Genomic DNA, 22,180 nt, shown 5'->3' on the forward strand with positions numbered 1-22,180 from the left:
TTCCAACAATATGTTACAAACTTCAATGTAGCAGCAACATAGCTTCAGTTGCATTTTCCATTTTTTTCAATGGGAGTTGTTAAGTGTCTTGTTGTCTCGAAAGCAGGAGTCATTTATCGTAAAATGGAAAGAGCTGTTAGTTCTGAGATCAGCTTGCTCAGGGTGTCCAACTATTTAGGCAAAATATAATTCTCAACACCAACATGGGACTAACTCTATGTGGTTTGTCTTGAGCTACTAAGTGAGCTACTATAAGACAGAAAGCCACTAGAAAATGTGTACTATGTTCCTATTACAAAATCCATACAACACCCTGTCACTACTAGTCAGTAGGTCCAGTTAGATTTAACATTTTTGCTTCATTGTTCTAAAATTTTTCTGTCACAAACATTCAAAAACTAGCCTTTAAATGCACTTTTCTGTAATTAGCAAATGTAATCAGCAATTACATTTCAATACATCATCCATCCCCTTGAGTTGTGTATTGCATGCAACACTGTATTTGTACATTTGTTATGTCACAAACAGGCACCCTCGCAACTCCTGCAAGAAATCTAGCCTGCTGATAATTGGTTTGGTGCAAGTAAGAAACTGAAAAACAAATAAATAAACAATATACATTTTTGCATTCACAGTCACAAGAAACATTTGGGACTGACATCATGCCTAAAAGTTCTTATGTGAAGTTGTCATGTTTGCTTCAACAGCATAAGGTGATTTTTGCTGGGTCTCTGAAACATTTGCCATTTCTTTTCATAGAGCTGTAGTATGTATGTACATTAGGCGTTAGTGGAATACTGATTTTGGATTTTGTAAAACTGTCATAAAAGTTTTAGCATATTAAAAATAATGTACTTTACTATGGCTGCAATAACGTGAAGGTAGAGGGCTACGTATGTTCTCATAGAACTGGAGTTACATCCAGCAGCTATTATTTTCCTTGCTATAACGCTGATTCTGGTAACACAAAAATGTTGAATGTAACATTAAGACCAACGCACATAAATTTCTCTGTTGCTGGCTGCAAGAACCAATACGAATGTCTTCATCTTCTCCCATCATCCAAGGAAGTGAAGACCCAGTGGATTAACTTGATGAAAATGTACCCACAAAAACTGGAAAACTCTTAAGATAACAAATATAATATTATGTGTGCACTAGTCATTTAATTTGAAACTGGTCAATACAAAGCAGGATTCTTTTCAAAACTGAAGCTCAAGGATGGATTGATACTGACTTCAAAGTTTGAACCTGTAAATTTTGCCATTTTTATACTGCTTTACAGTTTATTTTGCTGATTAACCTGTTGAGTTTTGCATTAGCACATTCCACACTTAATGTGGCTAGTAGCATCTATTGTAGACACACACACTGAAGCAATGTTAAAGTATTTAATATTGAGGGACTATTAAGAGAAACTGTGTGAACATTAAGCCTAATTTCAAGTTAAATAAATATAGTTGTATGGTTGGATGTGGCAGACTGTTTTTTCATGTAGCTTTTGTGTTGTCTCACATAGCCAGACTGAACATTATCTCCACAATTCATGTAACACAAGCACAGGGGTTTCATTGTTACAGGAAAACCCCCTCTGCTGCATGCCACGTTTGTATGTATGTCTGTTGCTGCTGTATGTAAATGTCCTTCATAGACATGCCCATGCTACACTGACTACTGTGCCTGTGTAATATACTTTGGTGCAGCAGTGAGACAGTGTTGTGCATCATGTAGTTACTCACGGAGTTTCCATGCTTTTTCTGCAGTGGGTTATGGAAAGCGGGGGGTCTGGAAGAAGGGGAAAATACAGAAAAGACATTTACTGCCATTTAAGATCAGTTTGAAGTATATATGTCAATACTTTTTATGTTTGTGTTATAATTCCTTTAGAGTTGTCTGTCTCTTTTCAGAATTATTAAAAGAAAGGAATTACAGATGAGCACAAAATAAACTGGCTACCAGATCTTCATTTCTGGCATTCGGGCAGAGAGCAAACCCTAGAGATGTGTAAATACAGGCAAGGTTTAGGGAAGGATGTGAATGGATTGTTCTAAAAATCAGCTATGAATTTCACTTTAAGCAGGCCTCTAAGTTAGTGCACCTCGTATTTACAATGGGGAAAATGTCTTTTAGGTATTCATGATAAACAACACTGATCCAAGAGATTTACATGAAAGTTTTATAAAAACTTGATTTCCCAAAGACAACATTAGTGGTGCTACTGCAGAGCCCAGAGAAACAGGATAACAGTAAAAGGCAAAAGACTCTTTGTGGGGCAGCTGTGGCTCAGGAGATAGAGTGACCAGAAGGTTAGTGGTTTGATTCCTGGCCTCAGAAGCCTGCATGTTGAAGTGACCGGCTAGGTACTGAACCCCATATTGCTCCCAATTGGGATCCTGTGCATTGGTGTGTGAGTGTGTTAATGCTTGTGACAAGCCTCAGGCCACTTTTGTGTGAATGGGTGATTGCAAGCTTGTGTTGCAAAAAGCGCTCTTGTCTGACTAGAAAAGCATTATATAAATGCAGTCCATTTACCACTTACTTCGACAAAAACCGTAAAACATAAAGACTGACTATAGCCACAGCTGCCTTCTGATGTATCATCATGCCACTTTTAGTTTAGATTGTAACACAAACAATTAAATGGATGTTTCCTCTTTGAACATGCAGTACAGCAGAGAGGACATGAGTCAGATAAAGCAGCATGAGACTGCAGATCAAGTGAATGAATCAGAAGTGCAAGTTATATAAAATATGTGGCAAATGTGTCATACTTGAGTTTTTCATAAATGTATTCAAAGCCGATACAGTGATAAAAACAGCCAGCTTATGTTAAAACATGAAATGCATGAGGTGCCATATACTACTGTACATCATGAGGGAACCTTCTCAACTTATTTTTTGCAATATTTTAAAAGTTCCCTTAAAATTGGCTTAGTAAATGTGGAGATAGCTATCAATGACCAGGACTTTCCCCTCACCTCTTTTCCTCTTAAGCTTCCGCCGGCGTTGCTTGTTGACAAAGCAGGCAGCCATCGTACTGAACAGGACAGCTGCAGCCAGGAAACAGATGGTGGCCACAATACCAGCCACCACAGGTCTTGCTAGTCCACGTTCCTCCACCATCTCTGGGGGAGGGAAGAAGTCTGTGAGGCCAGCGGGAAAGAGTCAGGGACGTAAAAGCAGTTCAGTCTTAGTTCAATAGCAAAATGGTCAAGTGGTCAAAAAGAGGGACCTGACAGTTTGCAGGTGGAGATATGTTGGCCTATCCAGAGGTGGACAAAACGGCAGATTAATGGAGCAACATTTGGTAAATACAGCAATGTAAAATTTCACTATGCTCACCAGACTTGTACAGCACTCCATAAGATCAATGCTGACGTCAACATTCATTTTCTGGCCGTAAAACAGCAGGTGATATTTACTGTGAGATCACCACAGATATGAAAAAGAGCACACTGTCCCCCACAAGAACACACTGCGCCTTGATTCGGCAGCTATTTAACAATATCAGAAACGCAATCAGGATTTTCTGATGTTTTCATTTTGCAGGGTATGGATATAAGCCCTATTGCCATTCCCTCATTCCCTTATGCTTATTGCCAGGCTCTCTAATAACAAAGAGAAGAATCATCCAATCATTTTTAGGTTCCTACAGAGAAGCTTTTAAAGGGTCTATGAAAGGAAAATCCTTGCCATATCCAATGACACTTAAATATGTCAAAGCTGACCTTTTACGACTGCATGTGTCTTCAAAATAGGCATGATGACTTAGCTTAATGTAAATGCTTTTTCCAAAAATATGTGCATTTATAACTTGACAGTGTACAAACAGTGTAGAAAACTTCAGAGGCAAATGAGGTTTTAGTCATAGCACAAACCCTGATGATGAAGCTACATGTGCACAGTATCGCTTGAAGGCCGTTATTTTTGCTTTATTAACAATGACATTATTGTTGAGATCCCATCCGGACTGGTTCCAAGACAATACTCTACTTGGGAAAACAATTTGTGTCTGATATAAAGTTAAAAAAAAAAAAATTGAAAAAATTACATCTCCTCCTCCCTCATTGAAAAATCCAGAATCATGAACACAAGATGTCTCCTACTTCATAAGTAATTATGAGGTACTTGCACTTTACTTTTAATTGTACTTTACTATTTCCATTTCATGGTGCTTTATACTTCAACTCCACTAAATTTCAGAGGCAAACATGTACTTTTTAAACACTACATTTATTTGATAACTTGAGTCAGTAGTTACTTTTCAGATTCAGATTAATAATAGAAAATAGAATCAACAAGTAAATTATGACATATTATTATAGATTAAGACTAAAATTATCCTACCTTTACCAGCAGAACATTAAAGTGATGAACACACTATTACATCAATATGATCGAATAATTTAATACATCATTCTGAGACAGGCCATTTTACAAGCTGAGTACTTTAATTATTGCTCAAGTATATTTTGATGCTAATACTTTTGTAATTTTGCTTAAATAAAATTTTGACTACAGGACTTGTAGTTTTAACAGTGCCTTTCTACACTGTGCTATTGCTACTTCTAGCAATAAGTTAATTAAGTAAGGTATCTAAGCAGTGACACACTTAGGCTGTCTGAGGGATTGGGGCCAAAAAAAATAAAATGGGCACCAGTGGCATGTAGTGGGGCAGCAGTGTGCAGAGATTTGTGATGAATTTTTTGTTGAAACAGTTCCAAACTCTGGTTAAGATTCAACTTGTTTTATTATGTGTCTCAGATTTAAAGTATAACTACTGCACCTCCAAAAACAGAAAACTATTAACTATTTAACCATTCAGAGGGACGTATTGTAGAAGCTAATTCATTTTCTAGAATGGAGGGCAGCTTAAATGGCACTGCATCACATTTTCTCCACTGAAATCACAGTCTAGAGGGCACTTCATTATATTTTCATGCACACTGGGCCACTATAGAAGCCACCTTATCAAGTTTTATCTTCAACGGTTGCATCAAGGAGGGCACTTTTGTGGCATTACTTTCAAAGATGAGGCACTGAATGTGAAAACAGTCTTCTAGTGTCATCAATGTGCACAGTGAAGGTCAAACATCACAGTGAAGTAACTATAACACATTTTTGAGTGGAAGGGGACTTTAAAGGAACAGTAGAATATGAACTGTAACCCCAAAGCATGCCTCCTGCCTTCAGCCCAACATACATACACTTGTATGTATGCCTCTAGGTGGCAGCAACAATGTAGCCTACTGGAATTAAACATGAATCACCACCCAAGCCATAATGCAGTGCTTTTATAACTACTCATAAAGATCCTCTATCTAGACATTACTTAGGACAGCAGCAGATAAAATGCTTGTCCCATCAGAACTGCACAATCTTTTACAGTCTGACAGACATGACGTGTTAATGATCAAGCTGGAGCAGTGAGCACTTCAGACAGGAAAAAAACCCTATATGTTCACTTCTATCAGGCATACAGTATTTGAGATGATGTGGTCAGTCCTACATGAAAAACAGACATGAAAACAAGCCTTATTTATCACTAATTAGAATTACGGATTTGTTATCGGTTTCTTTTAGCACTGCCAGCTTTAACTGTAGGGAAACAGGAGGGAAACATGTTAAATCAATGAAACGTTATTTCAAAGATGACCTGCCCAAGGATGACATACTATACATGACAAGGATTGGATTTGTAAATACAGTAGTCTCTCACACTGGTCTTGGACAACCTGGCCTTGACTTTCAATTAGGATTCAAACTTAAAGTGACAGTAGAGTCCTTACTTATCTTCTTGAATATTCATGACATAAACAATCACTGTATGGAGTGCGACTATTTTGCAACCCTACAGTTGACCGCACTGTACCACATTGTAATGGTGCATTTCTCACAGTTGTGCTTTATGAATACCATTATGATAATGAAAACTCTGCCAATGTACTAAACTGGACAATACACTCTACAGCTACTTTAACTCCTACTATAGAGCTACCATTTTTTAAGACTGTCCTCCATTATTAAAGCTGGAGTTACAGAGACCTACATACTAATGATTTGCTCAGTGATGACCAGGGGGGACAATGTGTCAACCTTTGTTATGAACTTGTTAGAGTGGTTTATGTGCTGCAGTGAAGCATGACACAGCAAAATGCAAAGTACTGTACCTCAAGCAATATTGATACTTGAAATATCTACTGGTCAGCCAAACAGCTTTGTCATCTTTGGAAGCACATTGTGCATGCACATATTTTGAGTATGATATTGGTTGACAATATACATAGAGAAAGAAATAAATACCAGATGAACAGAGGAATGAGCAGTATTTGAGTATTTTGAGCAGCACATTGCATATCTCTCCACCTTTACCAGTAGAGGGCAGCAGAGTACATTGAAATCCAAGGAATTCTGAGCAACTCTTCCCTAAAAATGCTACCAACAGCTGCTCTTACAACATTATGTGTACTCAGTGACCTCTGCAGGGAAGCAACATCACATTTTGAGGGGTTTATTTTCAAATTCAAAACAGACATTCAGTTTTGAGGCCAAAAAAAGATTGGCTTTAATGGATCTTTGTTGTTTAGCATGAAGCAGCCCAGTGCAATCTGCGGGAGACAGGAGAACGATGATGTCATACTCTTCAGTATGGTACAAAGGAGTGTGCATGTAAAATGAGCTTAAATTTAATAGTGCTGCGTGAGTAAAATGTAAAGTTGAAGTTGCTGTGTGTGCAATACATCTATAGCCATTCCTCAGCTCAGAAATGATAAGATTGCCTAAGGTTAAAGATGAAGATTCCAGCTAGAGGTTGTTGGGTTGAATCCCAGCATTTACAAGAAAACTGCCTCTGAGTTCAAGGCAGTGAGTATCAAGAGGAACTGCTCCTTGTTCTCTCAGATTCAGATTCATTTTACATGCATATACAGTATACTGTACAATGGGGGGTTCGAACATTTGCAATTTGGACTTTCATATGATGAAGACAGGTGTAATTATGATTCATTAAATGATGTAATGGCTCACCTGTGCTGGACACTCCTACTATGTTGCTAGGTTCGCTGATCATGTCATCCATTATGGCCATGACACGGAACTCATACCATGCCTCCTAGGAGCAGGTGAACAGAGAGATCAACATTTAGAGGGGGAACCATCCAGGTCTTGTGTATAGCATCAGAAAGGTTCAGTCAGGCTGGAGGATTCTGTTTGTGTATCTGAAGACCAGCCAGCTAAAACACAAAGGTTTTGGAAAGAAATATTGTAGCTCAGTCACTCACCCTTACTGTGTCACAGTTTACTAGATTTGAAAGTCTTAATGTGAGAACAGCTACAAAAAATCATTGACTATCATTGAAACTCCCACATGAATGGCACAGTGGAACCAAGAAGTCATGCTTTGCAAGCAAATTTGGCATCAATCAATTTTTTTTTATTATTACAGGGTTTTACATTTATTTTATGTTTATTTTACAACCTAAGATCACATACACATACCACCCTGAACACACACCACCCAGCCAGTAAAAACAGTTGTATAACTTCTGTGACTCCGGGAGGAGCTTTCTGATTTTTGATAGTATTTCAGAAAATCCCACTCCTGACAACATATTGTTCAGGGATTATATACAGGGTTATCAGGGATTTGGACTTCACACTTGATATATTTAACAGTGAGGCTGCATCATAAACTATGGATGTGGATTTGACAGATGTGGGCATTTAGCAGGCAGGAAGTAGGCAAGTAGGGAACAGCATTTTTGGAGCTTGACCCATTCTTTCTCTCATCTGTTGCTTTAATCTTGACCATTCTTCATTCAGTCTGTCTCTCTCAAGTCCCCCAAGTTTTATGAATACGAATGTAAAAAAGATATATAATATGGATGATATAGTTTACTTTTCAATAATGGTTTTATTCTGACAGCGGAATGATTTAAACTGTAATAAGTGACCTGAATGTGGCTTTTTAAATGGTTTTAAAATCAATATCATACAATCATATTGTATTGGGAAAGCAAGAAATATACATAAAAACATGACAAGAATCTCATATAATCTCAATGGAAAATGAATAAGAGCAAATGAATTGATTACATGAATATCATAATGAATGACTAAAAGACATATTAAGCTTTTTAAAAACTTCTTTTCATCTTCTTGGTGTTGGCTGTGCTTACACAGTGCACAGCACTTTTACACAAATACACATATGCAGATAACCAAACATAACATGCCTCCTGGTAAAATTATCTCAGCCACTACAGTAAGAAATTTGTAGCAAAAAGTTATACAAGCTAGGTGTATTATGTGTGGCGAGAGAGCTGGAGAGATCTGTGTGTGGGTGTTTGCTGTGCAAAGAAGGGAGAGATAAAAGCATCTGCATTGAGCTGAAAGTGGTAGTTAGATTAAAGAAAGAATTTCAAACATGCCATGGCAAGAGAATTAGCCAGTATGAGTGAAATGTGAAATGTTGAAAAAGAGGAAATGTGTCAGAATTAATAAATCAGTAAAGATAGATTGATTTTCCTTTGCTGTATCAGGAAAGACTCCAGGAAATTCATTGTCCTCTAAACAGCACATTGTATTGATAATTTATGTTGATACAGTGTATGATATTGTATTTAATTTTGTGTTTCAATCTGTCTGAGGTGCTCAGTACAAGCCACGACCACAGCTGCAGAAACAAAGGCCTGTGTGTCTTTTGCGTGTTAGATAGAACATATGAGAACAAGAAATGCCACACAGTAAAACCCACAGAGATGGTCAGAAAGTGAGCCCAGTCAGTTTCTGCACACCTGCCCTTTTACTATGACAACCAAGGTGGACATAGCAGCACATTAGTCTACATATGCAGAAGCTGAGTTGAATATTTGTAATTTAGAGCATTAACGGCATAATTTGAAAAACAAGTCAACTTCTGCTGTGTGAACACAGCTTCAGTGTTCAGCTTCGTGCAATGAGTGAGTCATGAGTGATGAGTGAATATTGGAGTTACATTCATCAGGTGGACACAAACATGACTTCAAATGAATGATTTAGTTGTGTTGTAACAGCTGGATGTGTAAATAAGCAATGGTTTGCTGACAAGTTCACCTTGTCAACTTAAAAGTTGACAATATGTCAGTTTGTGTTCACAACTTGTTTCCGCTGCCCAAAGAAGCTTTCCAAATACAGTTGTAAATTAAATCTTACATAAATTATTTATTCATTATTTAAAATATTGTAGCTGACTGCATAGAGGCCTACTTACAGAGCAAACAGCTTATCAACCAAATAGCTGTCTGCTCATCTGCACATGCTGATTTGTTTACATATGTGGGGCTGCAGGTTATTGGCAACTTAACATGTGTAAACAATAGTGAAATACTAAGAAACAAGAGAAGACTTGGTTACTTTGCAGTCTTGAAGGAGACTGAACAAACTATTATGAGGACCATTGTAATTTACTTAGATGATCAGCCTTATTTATTCCAAACAGGGTACACAGACGAGGAGAACTGAAGCTAAGGTGATGAGTGCAAAGTTATTTTGATCTATAGTCAGAATGGACAGAATTCTTCTTTAATCAGGAATATAAGTATTTTCAAACCAAGACAAACAAGATAAAACATGTGATTTACTCTTGTGAAATACTTTACAATAACACCTTATTGTCTTGGTAAAATAAGGCTGCATTGAAGAATCACAAAAGGGATCTACAATGCTTGATAGTCTGCATCAGTCTACATAAAAGTAACATCAGGTAATAGTTGCATTTATAGCAGTCTGATCCTAATACAGTAGTTTTTATTTAAACCATAAAGATTTCAGTGTATGGCTTAACTTCTCTGAAAATTGGTGTTTAACCCTCCACCATGTCCCACACACCTCTTCAGCCTGGAAAAGGCATGTAGGTCTTGTATAATACTGTATGTAAAGTCTACAGTCCATGTCTTTTACCTGGATGAGGTCTCGGGCGAGCAACTCCGTCTCCCCAGCAGGAATGCTGTCATCCAAGACCTCCCATCGTTCCCCCAGACGAAACTCCATGACATAATGCTGGATAGGTGCTGTGTGATTGGCAGGTGGGATCCAGGTGAGCAGGACTCCCTGCTGCGTGCGATTGGCTGTGAGGCACCGTGGTGGGGTAAGCAGCACCAATGGTTCAGGGGTACTTATAGGAAATACTGGAAGAGCACATTAGAGATTTTGAATGACTCAGTTATATACATTCAATGAGCAGCTCCACCAGCATGATACCGTTGAATCAGCCCTCCTTTCAGCCCCTTTACACATGAGATTTTATATTAAATCATTCTCCAACATATGAACAAAATAGGTACTGTACTTTTATTCTCACTTCACACACACAGTTGTACCCTGACCACTTGTGGACATTGTTTGGATGAAAGATTTTTGAGTTCTTGCCATGATCCTCATTCACTATATCAAGTGGTCATTCTCATTAAAAACAACAATTCTTAATCATTATTTATTTATTCATGTTTTCCTTCAGTAAAGAGGACTATGCCCTAACAGATGTGTCAGGACATATGACTTCATGAACAGTGGATGACTTTTCTCCTTTCAAAAGGCTTTTTAAAGGAGAAGGACAACAAGCAGCCCCTGAGCTCAATGCTTTGTCTTCTTTGTTTCTGCTCCTTGGCTGACACACAAGGTGATGAAGCGTGAGTAGTTTTCCCAATTTGCAGCATGTCACTTATCTTTGAGTAATCATTTGTGACAGCTTCAATCCTACTGAATAAATGCCCCTTTCTTCGCTTCTGTAAGGAATTATATATTGCATAATGATTTAACAAAAGCCTAGCTTGAACTTTTACAATGTAGCTTTAACATTGTTGTCCTGATAATCTGTAATAATTTGTTTTTCCACTAAAAAGTTCTCTCATTAAATGTCACATTTAAGTACACAAATGTAAGATCCAACATAATGGGGCAGTGTCAGAACAATGTTTTAACAAACTGTAGCAAAAGAAAGATTGAGCAAATGTTGATTTCACCACCTGTGATGACAACAGTTGTCAGTACAGTTAGTGCGCTGTAGTTAATTACTTCTGTGAATTGTAGGATCACCACATGAAGAAATCTTGGCTGTTGTCTGGTTAACAGGTTCTTTCTCTGGATGCTAGTGTCTGTACATTTTGGTCACAGATGGTTTTGTGGAAGGAAAAAATGTTTTAGATTCTTGTAAAGTGTCTGACTAAGCACCTTTAGACATGAAGGCAAGGTGAAAATGAAAGCTTATAAAACATCAGCATGATCCTAACCTTCTCAGGATTTTTACATTCATCACAAGAAGTGGCCATTTTTCTTGACGTTGTGTACTTTTATATTTATATTAACCTGAGAACTTGCCATAGTTGCTCAAAATTGTTATTCCTTGTTTATAAACACAATATTCATATGGGAATGCTCAACACTCAATATTCATGAATTAAGGTTAATGACTATTGTAAAACTGAACACTTAATATATGAAAAACATGCAGTTTTGAATGATTTTTTGTTCCAAGTAGTTATTTTAGTTGCATGCCTGCGAAAGCCATTTCATTAATGGATCCCAGTGTTCCAGTCAAGCAGCACTGAGTATACTCACCTAGTGTGTTCACAGTGACAACCTCGCTGAAGGGGCCTGTGCCAAGCTTGTTTTGGGCCAGAACGCTGAACTGGTATGTTGTCTCTGGCTCCAAGGCGGGCACCACCATCCAGTCGTGGCCACCAGGCACGGGTACAGAAAGCCAGTCATGTGGACCTAAATGCTCCCTCTTCAGCCTGGACAGGAGTCAGGATGACAGGTGAGCAGACAGACAGAAAAGATTTGAAAAGAGATAAGTGATGATAAGATCATTTGTTATGAATTGAAGTCTACTTCATGTTGATATAAAAAAAAAAGTCTGTACAAAGGTTCAATCTAAAGTTAAATCTGAATTCTTTTTTCAGCATCATTATCATCACACAGTACAGAATATTACAATATAACATAATGTCATGGCATTTGTTTGACAATTGCACTCGGTCTGTGATTTGTTAGTTTTTAACAGGGGGGGGAGGCCCGAACTCCATTTTATGTTACAGAGGTGGTTTGGTCTGGGGGTGTATTTTCAGCAGCACAGACTATTGAATGACAATATTATGGGAATATTATAAGAATACTACAGGCAGCAGTGTGTCACTATGATTCTCATGCTCTTCCACAGCCACATGCTGCTGCTTCGATCATGAAGGTCATAGTACTCCACAGAGTATATACGCTACAATATAGTATAGAATTGAGTATTTTTAGTATTTTGTTCGGAGAATATTATAGATCCAAGATGAAACTGACAGAAGGGCAGTTACATATCCATCTGCTACTATGGACACCACCATGGATTTCTGAACACATAGCAGTTAGGCTACTGACATTTCAGAGTCATGGTCGGTCCCATAGATTCTAACGTGAACAAACTTGAGTCAGATGAAGGATCAATGAGTCAGGCAGACAACATATTCAACTAAAAAACACTCTGTCCGTGCACTTTCTCTGCGACTATAGGATGGAGAGGGGGGATGGAAGGTAAACAAGGGGGATGGCATCCCCCCCATCACCTACTGGTTCTACTTCTATCACTGATCCAACATCACACAATTTAAATACTCATTACACAAAGTTTTGAGCGGTCATTCACAACACTTGATGGTGATAAGCCCATGCTGCACTCAGCTTTGCAGGTTGCTGTTTGGCCATGCCATACATTCAGCGTTGACTGCACCATGACCAAATAAAGCAGAAAACTGTAAACACAGCTGTAACACTCCTTCTATTGACATACAGTAATAAAACAGAAATTCCTCTATGTTTAGATAGCAGTGTTTAGTCACGCAACACATCACCTACTGAGATTGGGAAGGTGACTGTTAACTGCATACAGTTGAGTTTTTGAGTATCAATATAACACTGGAAAAGTTTTTTTTTTGTTTTTTTTAAGCCCCTAGCGTAGAGTTTTTTAATACTATCTACTGATACAGTCTTATATGCTGTTTACATGTGTTTTGTTTTTCCCCTACATGATACAGCTGCACACTGCACACCTGAATGTAGGCCTCCACTAAAACGTAATATTAATTCACTTAAGATATGTTTGACAGTTGAATAGCCTGTCCTGTAAGATATTTGGAATAGTGCCCTGCAATATTTTACAAAATTTAAAAAAAAAAAAAAAAAGTGCCAGTGTGCATCTGTTTTCCAGGAGGGTTTAGACAGAATTTGGAAAGCTACTCTTCATCCCCAGCATGAACAAAATACTGATGTCTAAAAGCACTTTCTATGACATTGACTTTGGAAGCATGGACCACCTGAGAGATGACACTGAGATTGATCCAATCCAAAGCTGCACTGCTGGCATCACTCACTTATGTTTGCTCTCACCATGAATATCATTAATGAAAGCTATTGTCTGCTTTTTTATAATATATGTGTGTGTGTGTGTGTGTGTGTGTGTGTGTGTGTGTGTGTGAGCTGCTCTGCAGTTCCCTCATTGTTTTAATAATGCAAGATCACTTACAATAAACAGATTTGGGTTATAGTTGATCCTGATCCTGTGGTTTGGTTCTTAGACAATATTAATGGAGTTAAACAAAGATGACATTTTCCTTAAATCCTCAATTGCATACAGAATGCTGTTTAATGTTGTAGTGTCCTTTCCTGCTATAAAGCAATCTATAAAATGCTTTAAGTCAGAGCTTGTCACACACAACATGAAATGCAACACAGCCCAGTAGGCTAGTTTCTTTTTGACTGTCTGATTGGTTTCCAATGATTATACTACTACGAAAGTGGCTAAAAGTGATGTGTAATAATTTGATGATTTCAAAATGATTACTGGAAACTGTTTGTGGAGTGACCTAAGCTACTGTGCTGCAGTGACACTGCACGCAGCATCTCACTCAATAAAGCATTTCAAGTAGTAGTCACATTGCATACGAAGAGCACAGCAGAATGTTAAAGCTCCTTTTCTTCTTCTACTTTTCACCTGTTTGCACATGTCTGTGAACAGGTGTGCTGCATGTTTGGAAGTTAAAGTAGAGACTAGAATTACGAAACTTTTATCGGTGAAACCCAACTGTAGTCAATACTGTATTTGTCTGACAGTGATATTGTCTCATTAAAGTGATGCAGCTGGTGGCAATATAAAATAACATAGACCTTTAACTAAGCACTTATTTAAATAGTGTTATAACATCCTATAAAATCCACTGAAATCTGCTGAAATCCACATTTTTTTTTCTTTTTCTCTTTTTTTTGCTCTTATACCCATCAGCCAAAATGCAGATGGCTTGTGTGTAGACAGTACTTCGTACTCCTTTAAGAAAATCAAATACTGTATTTATTTAGCCACTTTGATATGCATTAAACCCTTACATCTCAGGATCAAGATTACCAGCAAAATGAAAACCAGAGAAAAAAACTGCATTTATATTACACTTTAACATTTTACACATCTTCACATGAAAAACATGAAAGTAACTTTATTACGATTATAATGCCCAGACATGGCTAAATCCTCAATTAATTAATTAAGTGAAACATTCAACCAAGGCCTTTTCTCAGTCAAGCAGCAGCAAAGCAGCAGCAGCAGCAGCAGCAGCAGCACGACAGAGAACTTCGGGTCATGTTCAGTTTAGTTGCAGCTGTTGTTATAAGAGATTATACAAAATTCAAATATCACATTAGGTTTTCCATGTATTTCCATTTTACAGCTATTCTGAACACAACCCTGGACAAGACATTTTCAGAGATAACAGAAGAAGTATTGGAAGAAGAAAAAGCAGGAAGCAAAGCATGCTGGGATGACTCACACATGGCCGTACCAAACTGAGAATGTCTGCTGGTAGCCTCCATCATAGCCCGCCTCCCAGGACACATTGGCCCAGGTGGAGGACGCCGCCACATGGACACTGGTGGGGGCGTGGGGGCTTGTGCCTGCAGGGAAGATGCAGCGAGAAAGGTTTTGTTAAAAGGGCACATTAGTCACTGACTGCTTTGCTGTGATACACTACATTAATTCAACTTGTCGAATACATTTACTGTGGGCTGGACCTGGTAATTTGTTTTTAAGCAACCAGCAACCCAACATAACATCTAACGCGAAAAAGAAAGTAAGAAAGGTAGCCTGAACAATGCAATCTTGAGAACTGGTCACAAATTACTTTTTGTAGGTTGTTTGTTACATGCCAAACATAAATAATGTAAGTAAAAGTACAAAGTATAATTTTTCCAGCCAAAATTCTTAACATGCATTTTTGGTTCTATTGTTTCTGGTTCTATTGTTTAGGTACTGTACTAAAGCCAAAACACCAGGAAACCAATCAGGAGCCAGCTCAATCCAGTTATTGTATTGCTCTTATTTGACTGGCTCACATCCAGAGAGGAAGTGCAGTACAGCCTGACAACAAGGCAATGGCAGGATTTTCCAGAGAAACTCAAATTTTAGAATTTCAACATTTCATAAACAGTTCTGGAACAAAATCATGGGAGAGCTTGCAGTGTGGTGTCCTTGAGAGGAGCGGTTGAGCGGACGATGGAGAGTTGCAGTTGCAGGATGCCAGAGAAAGTAATTCTAATACTGCTACATTCTTACCTGTGTTGCTACTACACAGTTACATGCTTACATGCTTACCTGTGTTAATACACAGGTAAGCATCTGTTCCAAACAGGTTTCCTCTTGGAGACTACCAAGTTAATCAATACAAAAAATGTCCACCACCAGCTACAGTTTTGATTTCGGGCTGCAAAATTGATAGTCGTTGGCTTGAAATGAGATTCTGCTTTTGTCTAGCTCTTTCTGAATACAAGGACCCGTTCCAAAAACAGTTACAAATGGAAATGTCTTGAATGTTTGAGCATAGGAACAGAAACTAAGAGACCAGGGCTCAGTGAACAGCTGTTAAAGAAAGAGATTCTGATGTAATATTTGTATTTATGTAAGTGTCTATGTGTATATGTGTGTTTGTCCATTTGTGTACATGTTGGGTACCTATGACTTGGACATGCGTGCTGGCAGTGATGCTCGTGGCAACATTGGTGGCGACACACTCCCACTCCCCGTGGTCCTCCTTTGTGAGTGACTTGAAGTGTAAGCTGCCTCTGGGCAGAACATTGTGCTTGCTTTTACTGGGCTTCCCTACCTACAGTCCACCCAGCCAAGCAAATACATTGTCAGCCAACAAAAGAGAGACGAGGAGAATAGGTTGGAACATGCAATTCAAAATTCACAACTTTCAAAAAAATATACAGGCCACACATACAGTAGGGATAGTTTACCAGCTGTCAAAACTACCAATCTATAATCTGACATCTTCTAAAATAATATTGCTTTCAAAGTCTGACATCAAATTATACAGGATGATGAATTATGAATTTCATAAGTGGGAGACAAAACAATAGCTAATCACACAGTAGTCAATGGGCAAGATTAAACATGCCTCATAATCAAGCAAACAATTGAGAGAATCTAATATGTTCCCTTGATTGCATATTTTATAGACATCGTTAAAATGTGATTAGAACCCCTAAAATGACATACAGTAGTTTGAGTTATTAAAATCTGAGCACCCACTACAGACAGGCAGGTTTCAGAAATGAATATTTCTCAATGGAAAACACTGAATGTGACACAAAACAACATGAAGAAATGATAAGAAACAGAGTGTGGCAGGTGTCCTACCTTCCTCCATGTGATGTTGGGAAAGGGGTCTCCTTCCGCCTCACAGGGAATGACCAGTTCTCTCCCAGCCTCCTGCCTGTACTCCCCTCCAGGAACCACTGAGAATTTGGGAGGGTCCTGTCCAGGGTGAAACAGCCAAAACAGGTAAGTAATAACTAATGAGCTGCTTAGGTAAACCTGCACTGCCTGCTGGATGCATCAGAGTTGTTTTCTTTTTAGGACAATCTAAAGGCACAGGCACGGAGTACCTTTAGCACCAGGGGAGCGGGAGGGGACCATCCCATGGAACCCAACGCATTGTAAGGCATGCAGGTATAGGTGCCGAGAGAGTCCTCTGTCACCTCTGCCACACGGATGCTGCCATCGTCCATTTGGCTCCAACCAGGGTACTGCGGATGGTTAAGTTATGGATTGTGTGTAAGGAAAAAGAAATGTTATGTTCTGGACCAATAATAATTAATGTTTCCCGTCAATAACTCAGGGTAACTCAATCTTTTCACTCAAATCAGACAGAGAAGCATTCTGAAAATGACGTAATTAACTGAATCAATAAAGCTTCAACCAAAGAAATTATGTATTCATTTCCAGTCTGAGGTAAAGTGAGTGGAACCAAAGCTGCACACCAGCTCACCTTATCTATCCGGAGAGGGAGGCCATCTTTCTTCCACTTAACCTGTGTTACAGGGGGGTTGGCATCTACAGGACAGCGGATGAAGCCGGGCAGACTAATGGCCACGTAGATGACAGATGGCATATTTACCACACGGGCAGGATCTGATGAAAAACATAAAGAAAACTGAGTGATTGAAGCTTGGGAAACCTGGTGCCTGGTGATTGTATGATGTGTATGGGGATGGGGAAAGATGGGGAAATCCCATACTTTCTGGGAAGTGATCTCATCATAAAATTATATATATATGTTCAACTCTGAACGCCAATGCACATTAGTTTGATCCTTGAACTGAAATTAAAGTTACACTATGCAGGATTTAACATTCAACCCGGACCCCTCCTGCCTGTCTCAACACCACCATAAGCACACTGCTTTACGCACACTGCAAGCTACTATTGTAGGAGTGTTCCATTTGTTGTAATGGAAAAGCTAATATTTTGAGCAAGCACACAGGGACCACAAGGGTTCAACTATTGTGTCACGCTATAGAAATGTTTTATCCTCCTGCACATAGTTACACCCTTTGCTATTCAATATGTTGTATAATATGTACAAGTATGTCGACAAAGTAGTATTACAGTAAATCCAATCAAAACTGTGTCCAGAGCTGTGTCTCCATTAGTGTCACTGATAAATGTTTGTTACTTTATATCCTGCTGAAAAAAACATTTTTTTTGCCAAATGAAACTATTGTCCCATTAGTTACAGACACTATCTAAAAAAACAAATTACTTCACACCATACCTGACCTGCCTCACCTCAAACTAAGCCTAATCAGATCAGCTCTCACATGTGTGAGTGTTATTACTATATGTGCTCCACATTAGCGGCTATCCTTTCACATTTTTCCCTCTGTATATTAAGTCTTAAATGTTTGGGATTTGAAATGGTGGAGCTATACCCTTTGTGCAAAGACATGAACACAAGAAGAAAGGGGGTCCATCTGGTAGAGAAAGGGTGCTAAGAGAAGGGAAAGGAAGGGAAAAAGAGGAGCATCTAAAAGTTCCCCATCCTAAATCCTGAATTCTGAAGAAGGGAGAGAGCTGTGTGGTGCTAAAATGAGGTCAAGAAGGAGTGCTTCAAAGTAGGCACTGGGTGATAAGGAGGAGAAATGGTGTGAGTGAGAGGAGGAGGAGGGGTGAGCACTATCAGTGGAGCGATAAAGGAAGAACGAGTGAGGCTAAGCACGAGCGTGGGAAAGAGAACAGGTGAGAGAGAGAGAGAGAGAGAGAGAGATGTGACTGGATGACGTAAGGTAGAGAGGAGCTTGCTAAGAAGAGGGGAGGATGAGGCTCTGTGACTGTGAACACAATAAAGCTGGCAAAAGGCAGCAAAAGGCATTTATCTGGCATTACAAAGGAGAGGAGGTGAGAGAGTGAGCCAGTGAATGTGAGTGAGTGCATGAGTGCATGAGTGCGTGACATGGTGAGACAGAGGGACTGAACGACAGCGAGAGATCGATTGACTGCACTGCTGCCCGAACAACTTTGTATTACAACTGATGTCCTCTGAAGTTCCAACCGCCGGCCCGGCAGCACTCTGCCACAAAAAGCCCAGAGGAGCACTGCCACCAGCACCACAGACAAGAATATCAGCCAAGTTTCTAAATATAGCTCTCAGACAGCACTATCGCTCACGACACGCCAGTTCCCACTGCAAGATGCTTTAGGGAAGTTATTCACTGGCAGGCATTTCAGAGAGAAACACAGAGAGGACAGAGAGAGAAGGAGGCTGTGAGAGAGTGATTTAAACAGAATGAGACAGAGGAGACAAAAATGGCATGAAACAAATGGAGAGGAGTGAATTTTGAGGATTTAGAGTAAGACACAAAGACAGGAAGAGGGAACACAAGGGAAAGATGAGAATAAGAGGAGAGAATAGGACAGACAGACAGAGAGAGAGAGAGAGAGAGAGAGACAGAGAGCCCTCTGCAGTCTGACAGGGAGAAGTCCTTGGTCTTACAGCGATGATGTAATCCCCCCTCACTTCTCCCTCCCTCTCACAACTGGTGTTGCTGCCTCTTATCATCACACGCTCACACACACACACACACACACACACACACACACACACACACACACACACACACCACAATCTAATGTACAGCCATCAAAGGAGGCAGGAGAGCAAGGGAATGCAAAATGTCTGTTGCCTTGACTACTGCCAGTGGTCGGTCACTGGTCGACGAGGCTAAAATCTCAGAGCTCATCGTCACTTGTCTCCTCCAAATAAGAGCCAGATGCTTTCCCAAAGTGACAAGTTCACCAGGGATCATCTCTCTGGAGCTCAGAGTGATGGATGGACTGAGTGACTGTTTTATAGGAGGAGAGAAAAGGAGGCGGCAACCCATGATGAAGACACAGGGAGGGAGAGATAGAAATGTGTTGGTGTGCAGATGAATATATATACATAAATGAGTGCAAATGAGAAATGAAGTGAGAGAGAAAGGAGAGGCAGTGAGAGAGAGGAAGCAGGAGGGACAGGCAGAAAGTAAGTATATGCCAAATAGAAAAGTGTTTTTGAAAAAGCAAATGGATGCTTGGGTGGGATTAGTTGTTTGGCTGAGAGGTGGAACAGTGTTAGCCCGGAGTTTGGTAGAGTGTCCAAATCGATTCCACAGTGCAGGGGATGCACCGAGCACAATTCCATCCAAATAAGACATGCAGTTCTATAGCAGTGTACGATTTGCCAGACATTTCCAACTATGGATAAGCTTTTGGTTAGCACTGAGGTCCCTTCTTCACAAAGTATAGAGATTAGGATTAGTCGTCTCAAACATCACAGCTAAGATACTACTCTACTAAAGCTAGAATTTGTCAAGACAGTCATTTGGTGATGTAGGAAGCACATATACCAAAACATCAAATAAAGAAATCTTTAACGCTACACTATGTTTTACATTTTTAAACAGAAGCCTTGTGATGTCAGCCTGACATTGCCAGAGCCAATAAAACATGAGCTCAGGGATTTGTCTGGTTCCCAGGTTATTGTGATGTTGCAACATTATTGGAGCTGTTGAAGTTTATTTAAAGTCAACTATTTTATGTTTGATGGTTTTCAGGGAAGCAGGCAGCACAAAATCATGCTATTTTCTCCACAAGGTATTAGGAACAATTACAGTATCCAGATAACCAAGGTACCAGTCTTTTTGCTAAAAAGACTTTTTTAACCAAACTCTACCGGCCAGTCCACATAGTCACTCACTGTCTCACAGAACAGCTACGCTTTCATTCTATCTAATGAATCAACCCACACTGACTGTGAAACAATCACATCATCACCCAGTTTTTGTTGTCCTCTGGCGCACTTAATTCAAGGCAGCTATTTAAACCATTTAAATCTGTTGTGCATTTACAGTAAAAAAGGTATCTACAGTCACTGATCAAGACTCCCAGGGGGACTATGAGCTTCTGCTTTCACTGTGGGCAAATTAATGTTATTTATTCTATTCTCCCCTACCCACGATGGTGGAGGGATTAAAGTTAAAACATTAATGTAATTGAATACATTCTAGACATTGTTATATTTGCATACATTTCCAGAATTGCACTGATATTGTATGAAATGACAAAACTGATGATAATAGAACACAACAGCATAACAACAACAGCATAAACAACAGCATACCATCACACGGTAATGGCCTGAGCTTAGGGTTTTACCAGGCAAATCTAGAGACTAAATGTGTTTCCTATTGTCCTGTATACTTTGTGCAAATGTATATTCATGACCACATCTTATCAGTCACTGCCTGTTTGCTCTGCAGAGATCCTCAGTCATTTTCTGTTCTGTGGTCACAGTTGTGTGGTTCATTAACTTAAAGTTGTTTTGTTCACTGTCACTCAGACGTGATCAAGCCACACCCACACAGTGCTGATGGATGAACATCAGCACGGCACATGACTTTTCAGTGTTAGTCTCCTCATGATCTGATAGCTGTGTGATGTTTGTACACAGACCTGGCTCTAAAAATGTTAAACAAAGAAAGTGGCCCAGACTGAACCACATGACACTATTCCAGCCAATCAGCAACAGGTGGTGCTCATGCTTCTGCACAAGACAAGAAGAAGGGGAAAAGGGAAACTGGGGGAAGGGGGCAATGGAATCAAGGACAGTAAGTCTGGCACATGCTAACATGCTGAACATCACAACATGATTGCATTGTCAAGAAGAAAAGATGGCCGAGAATAAGCCAAAGACGACATGGTTGGAAGAGCCAAAATTGAAAAAGAAGTGCGATGATAAGGTAAGGGCAAAGAACCACATCAACATCGGTGAGGCTTTCCAAAGTGGAGTGACCCAAACAAACGAAAGAGGAACCTTCACAATGTACCAGGGCAGACTCTTGAGTTTAGCACATATGATGAATGAAAAAGCAAAGTGTAAAAAGAAGGATACTCACATTGCACTGTTAGGTAAGCAGAGGCAGTCGGTGGTCGGCCCAGGCTGTTGCTAGGAGCACAGGTATATTTCCCAGCATCCTCTGGCTTGACTTGGGCAATGATGAGGGAACCATCAATAAGAATACTGACTCTGCGTTTTAGGTCACTGTAAAAATGAAGAGAAGGGAAACATTTCTGTTATATATAATGTTATTATAAATCAGTCAGGTAAGTGTGTTTTATCTGACATCGCCTCATCTGGAGGAATTCAGTGTGTAGATGTGATGACTCGCATGGACACTTGCATGGACTCCAGTTAATTTCCTATCTTATTTTGTTGTTACTTAATGTCTTGCATTCCAGCTTGTTTTACTTCCTGAATGTCTTATTTCTTCTCCCAAAAGAGCCTTACAGCCATTA

At 39.4% G+C, this 22,180-nt stretch overlaps 1 protein-coding gene across 4 annotated transcripts in view; it reads right to left on the reverse strand.

Annotated features, from left to right (window-relative positions):
* The window catches only part of igsf9bb (immunoglobulin superfamily, member 9Bb), a 129,733-nt gene that overhangs the window by 17,580 nt on the left and 89,973 nt on the right, over window positions 1-22,180 (reverse strand). For 2 of the 4 annotated variants that reach the window (XR_013078228.1, XM_076750138.1), the window contains exons 7-17: window positions 21,781-21,926; window positions 17,337-17,479; window positions 16,954-17,094; window positions 16,706-16,822; window positions 16,016-16,166; window positions 14,838-14,961; window positions 11,596-11,771; window positions 9,940-10,166; window positions 7,027-7,111; window positions 2,979-3,143; window positions 1,740-1,785 (exon numbers count right to left, since the gene is read on the reverse strand). Coding sequence is in view for 3 of the 4 variants with exons in the window: in XM_076750138.1 (XP_076606253.1) it covers window positions 1,740-1,785; window positions 2,979-3,143; window positions 7,027-7,111; window positions 9,940-10,166; window positions 11,596-11,771; window positions 14,838-14,961; window positions 16,016-16,166; window positions 16,706-16,822; window positions 16,954-17,094; window positions 17,337-17,479; window positions 21,781-21,926 (1,521 nt within the window). In the remaining variant the exon portion in view is untranslated. The remainder of the gene's footprint in view (window positions 1-1,739; window positions 1,786-2,978; window positions 3,144-7,026; window positions 7,112-9,939; window positions 10,167-11,595; window positions 11,772-14,837; window positions 14,962-16,015; window positions 16,167-16,705; window positions 16,823-16,953; window positions 17,095-17,336; window positions 17,480-21,780; window positions 21,927-22,180) is intronic. The other 2 variants (XM_076750139.1, XM_076750140.1) reach the window with 2 other exon arrangements.

Source organism: Chaetodon auriga, chromosome 15 (genome assembly GCF_051107435.1).
Source record: "Chaetodon auriga isolate fChaAug3 chromosome 15, fChaAug3.hap1, whole genome shotgun sequence".
Taxonomy (NCBI): domain Eukaryota; kingdom Metazoa; phylum Chordata; class Actinopteri; order Chaetodontiformes; family Chaetodontidae; genus Chaetodon; species Chaetodon auriga.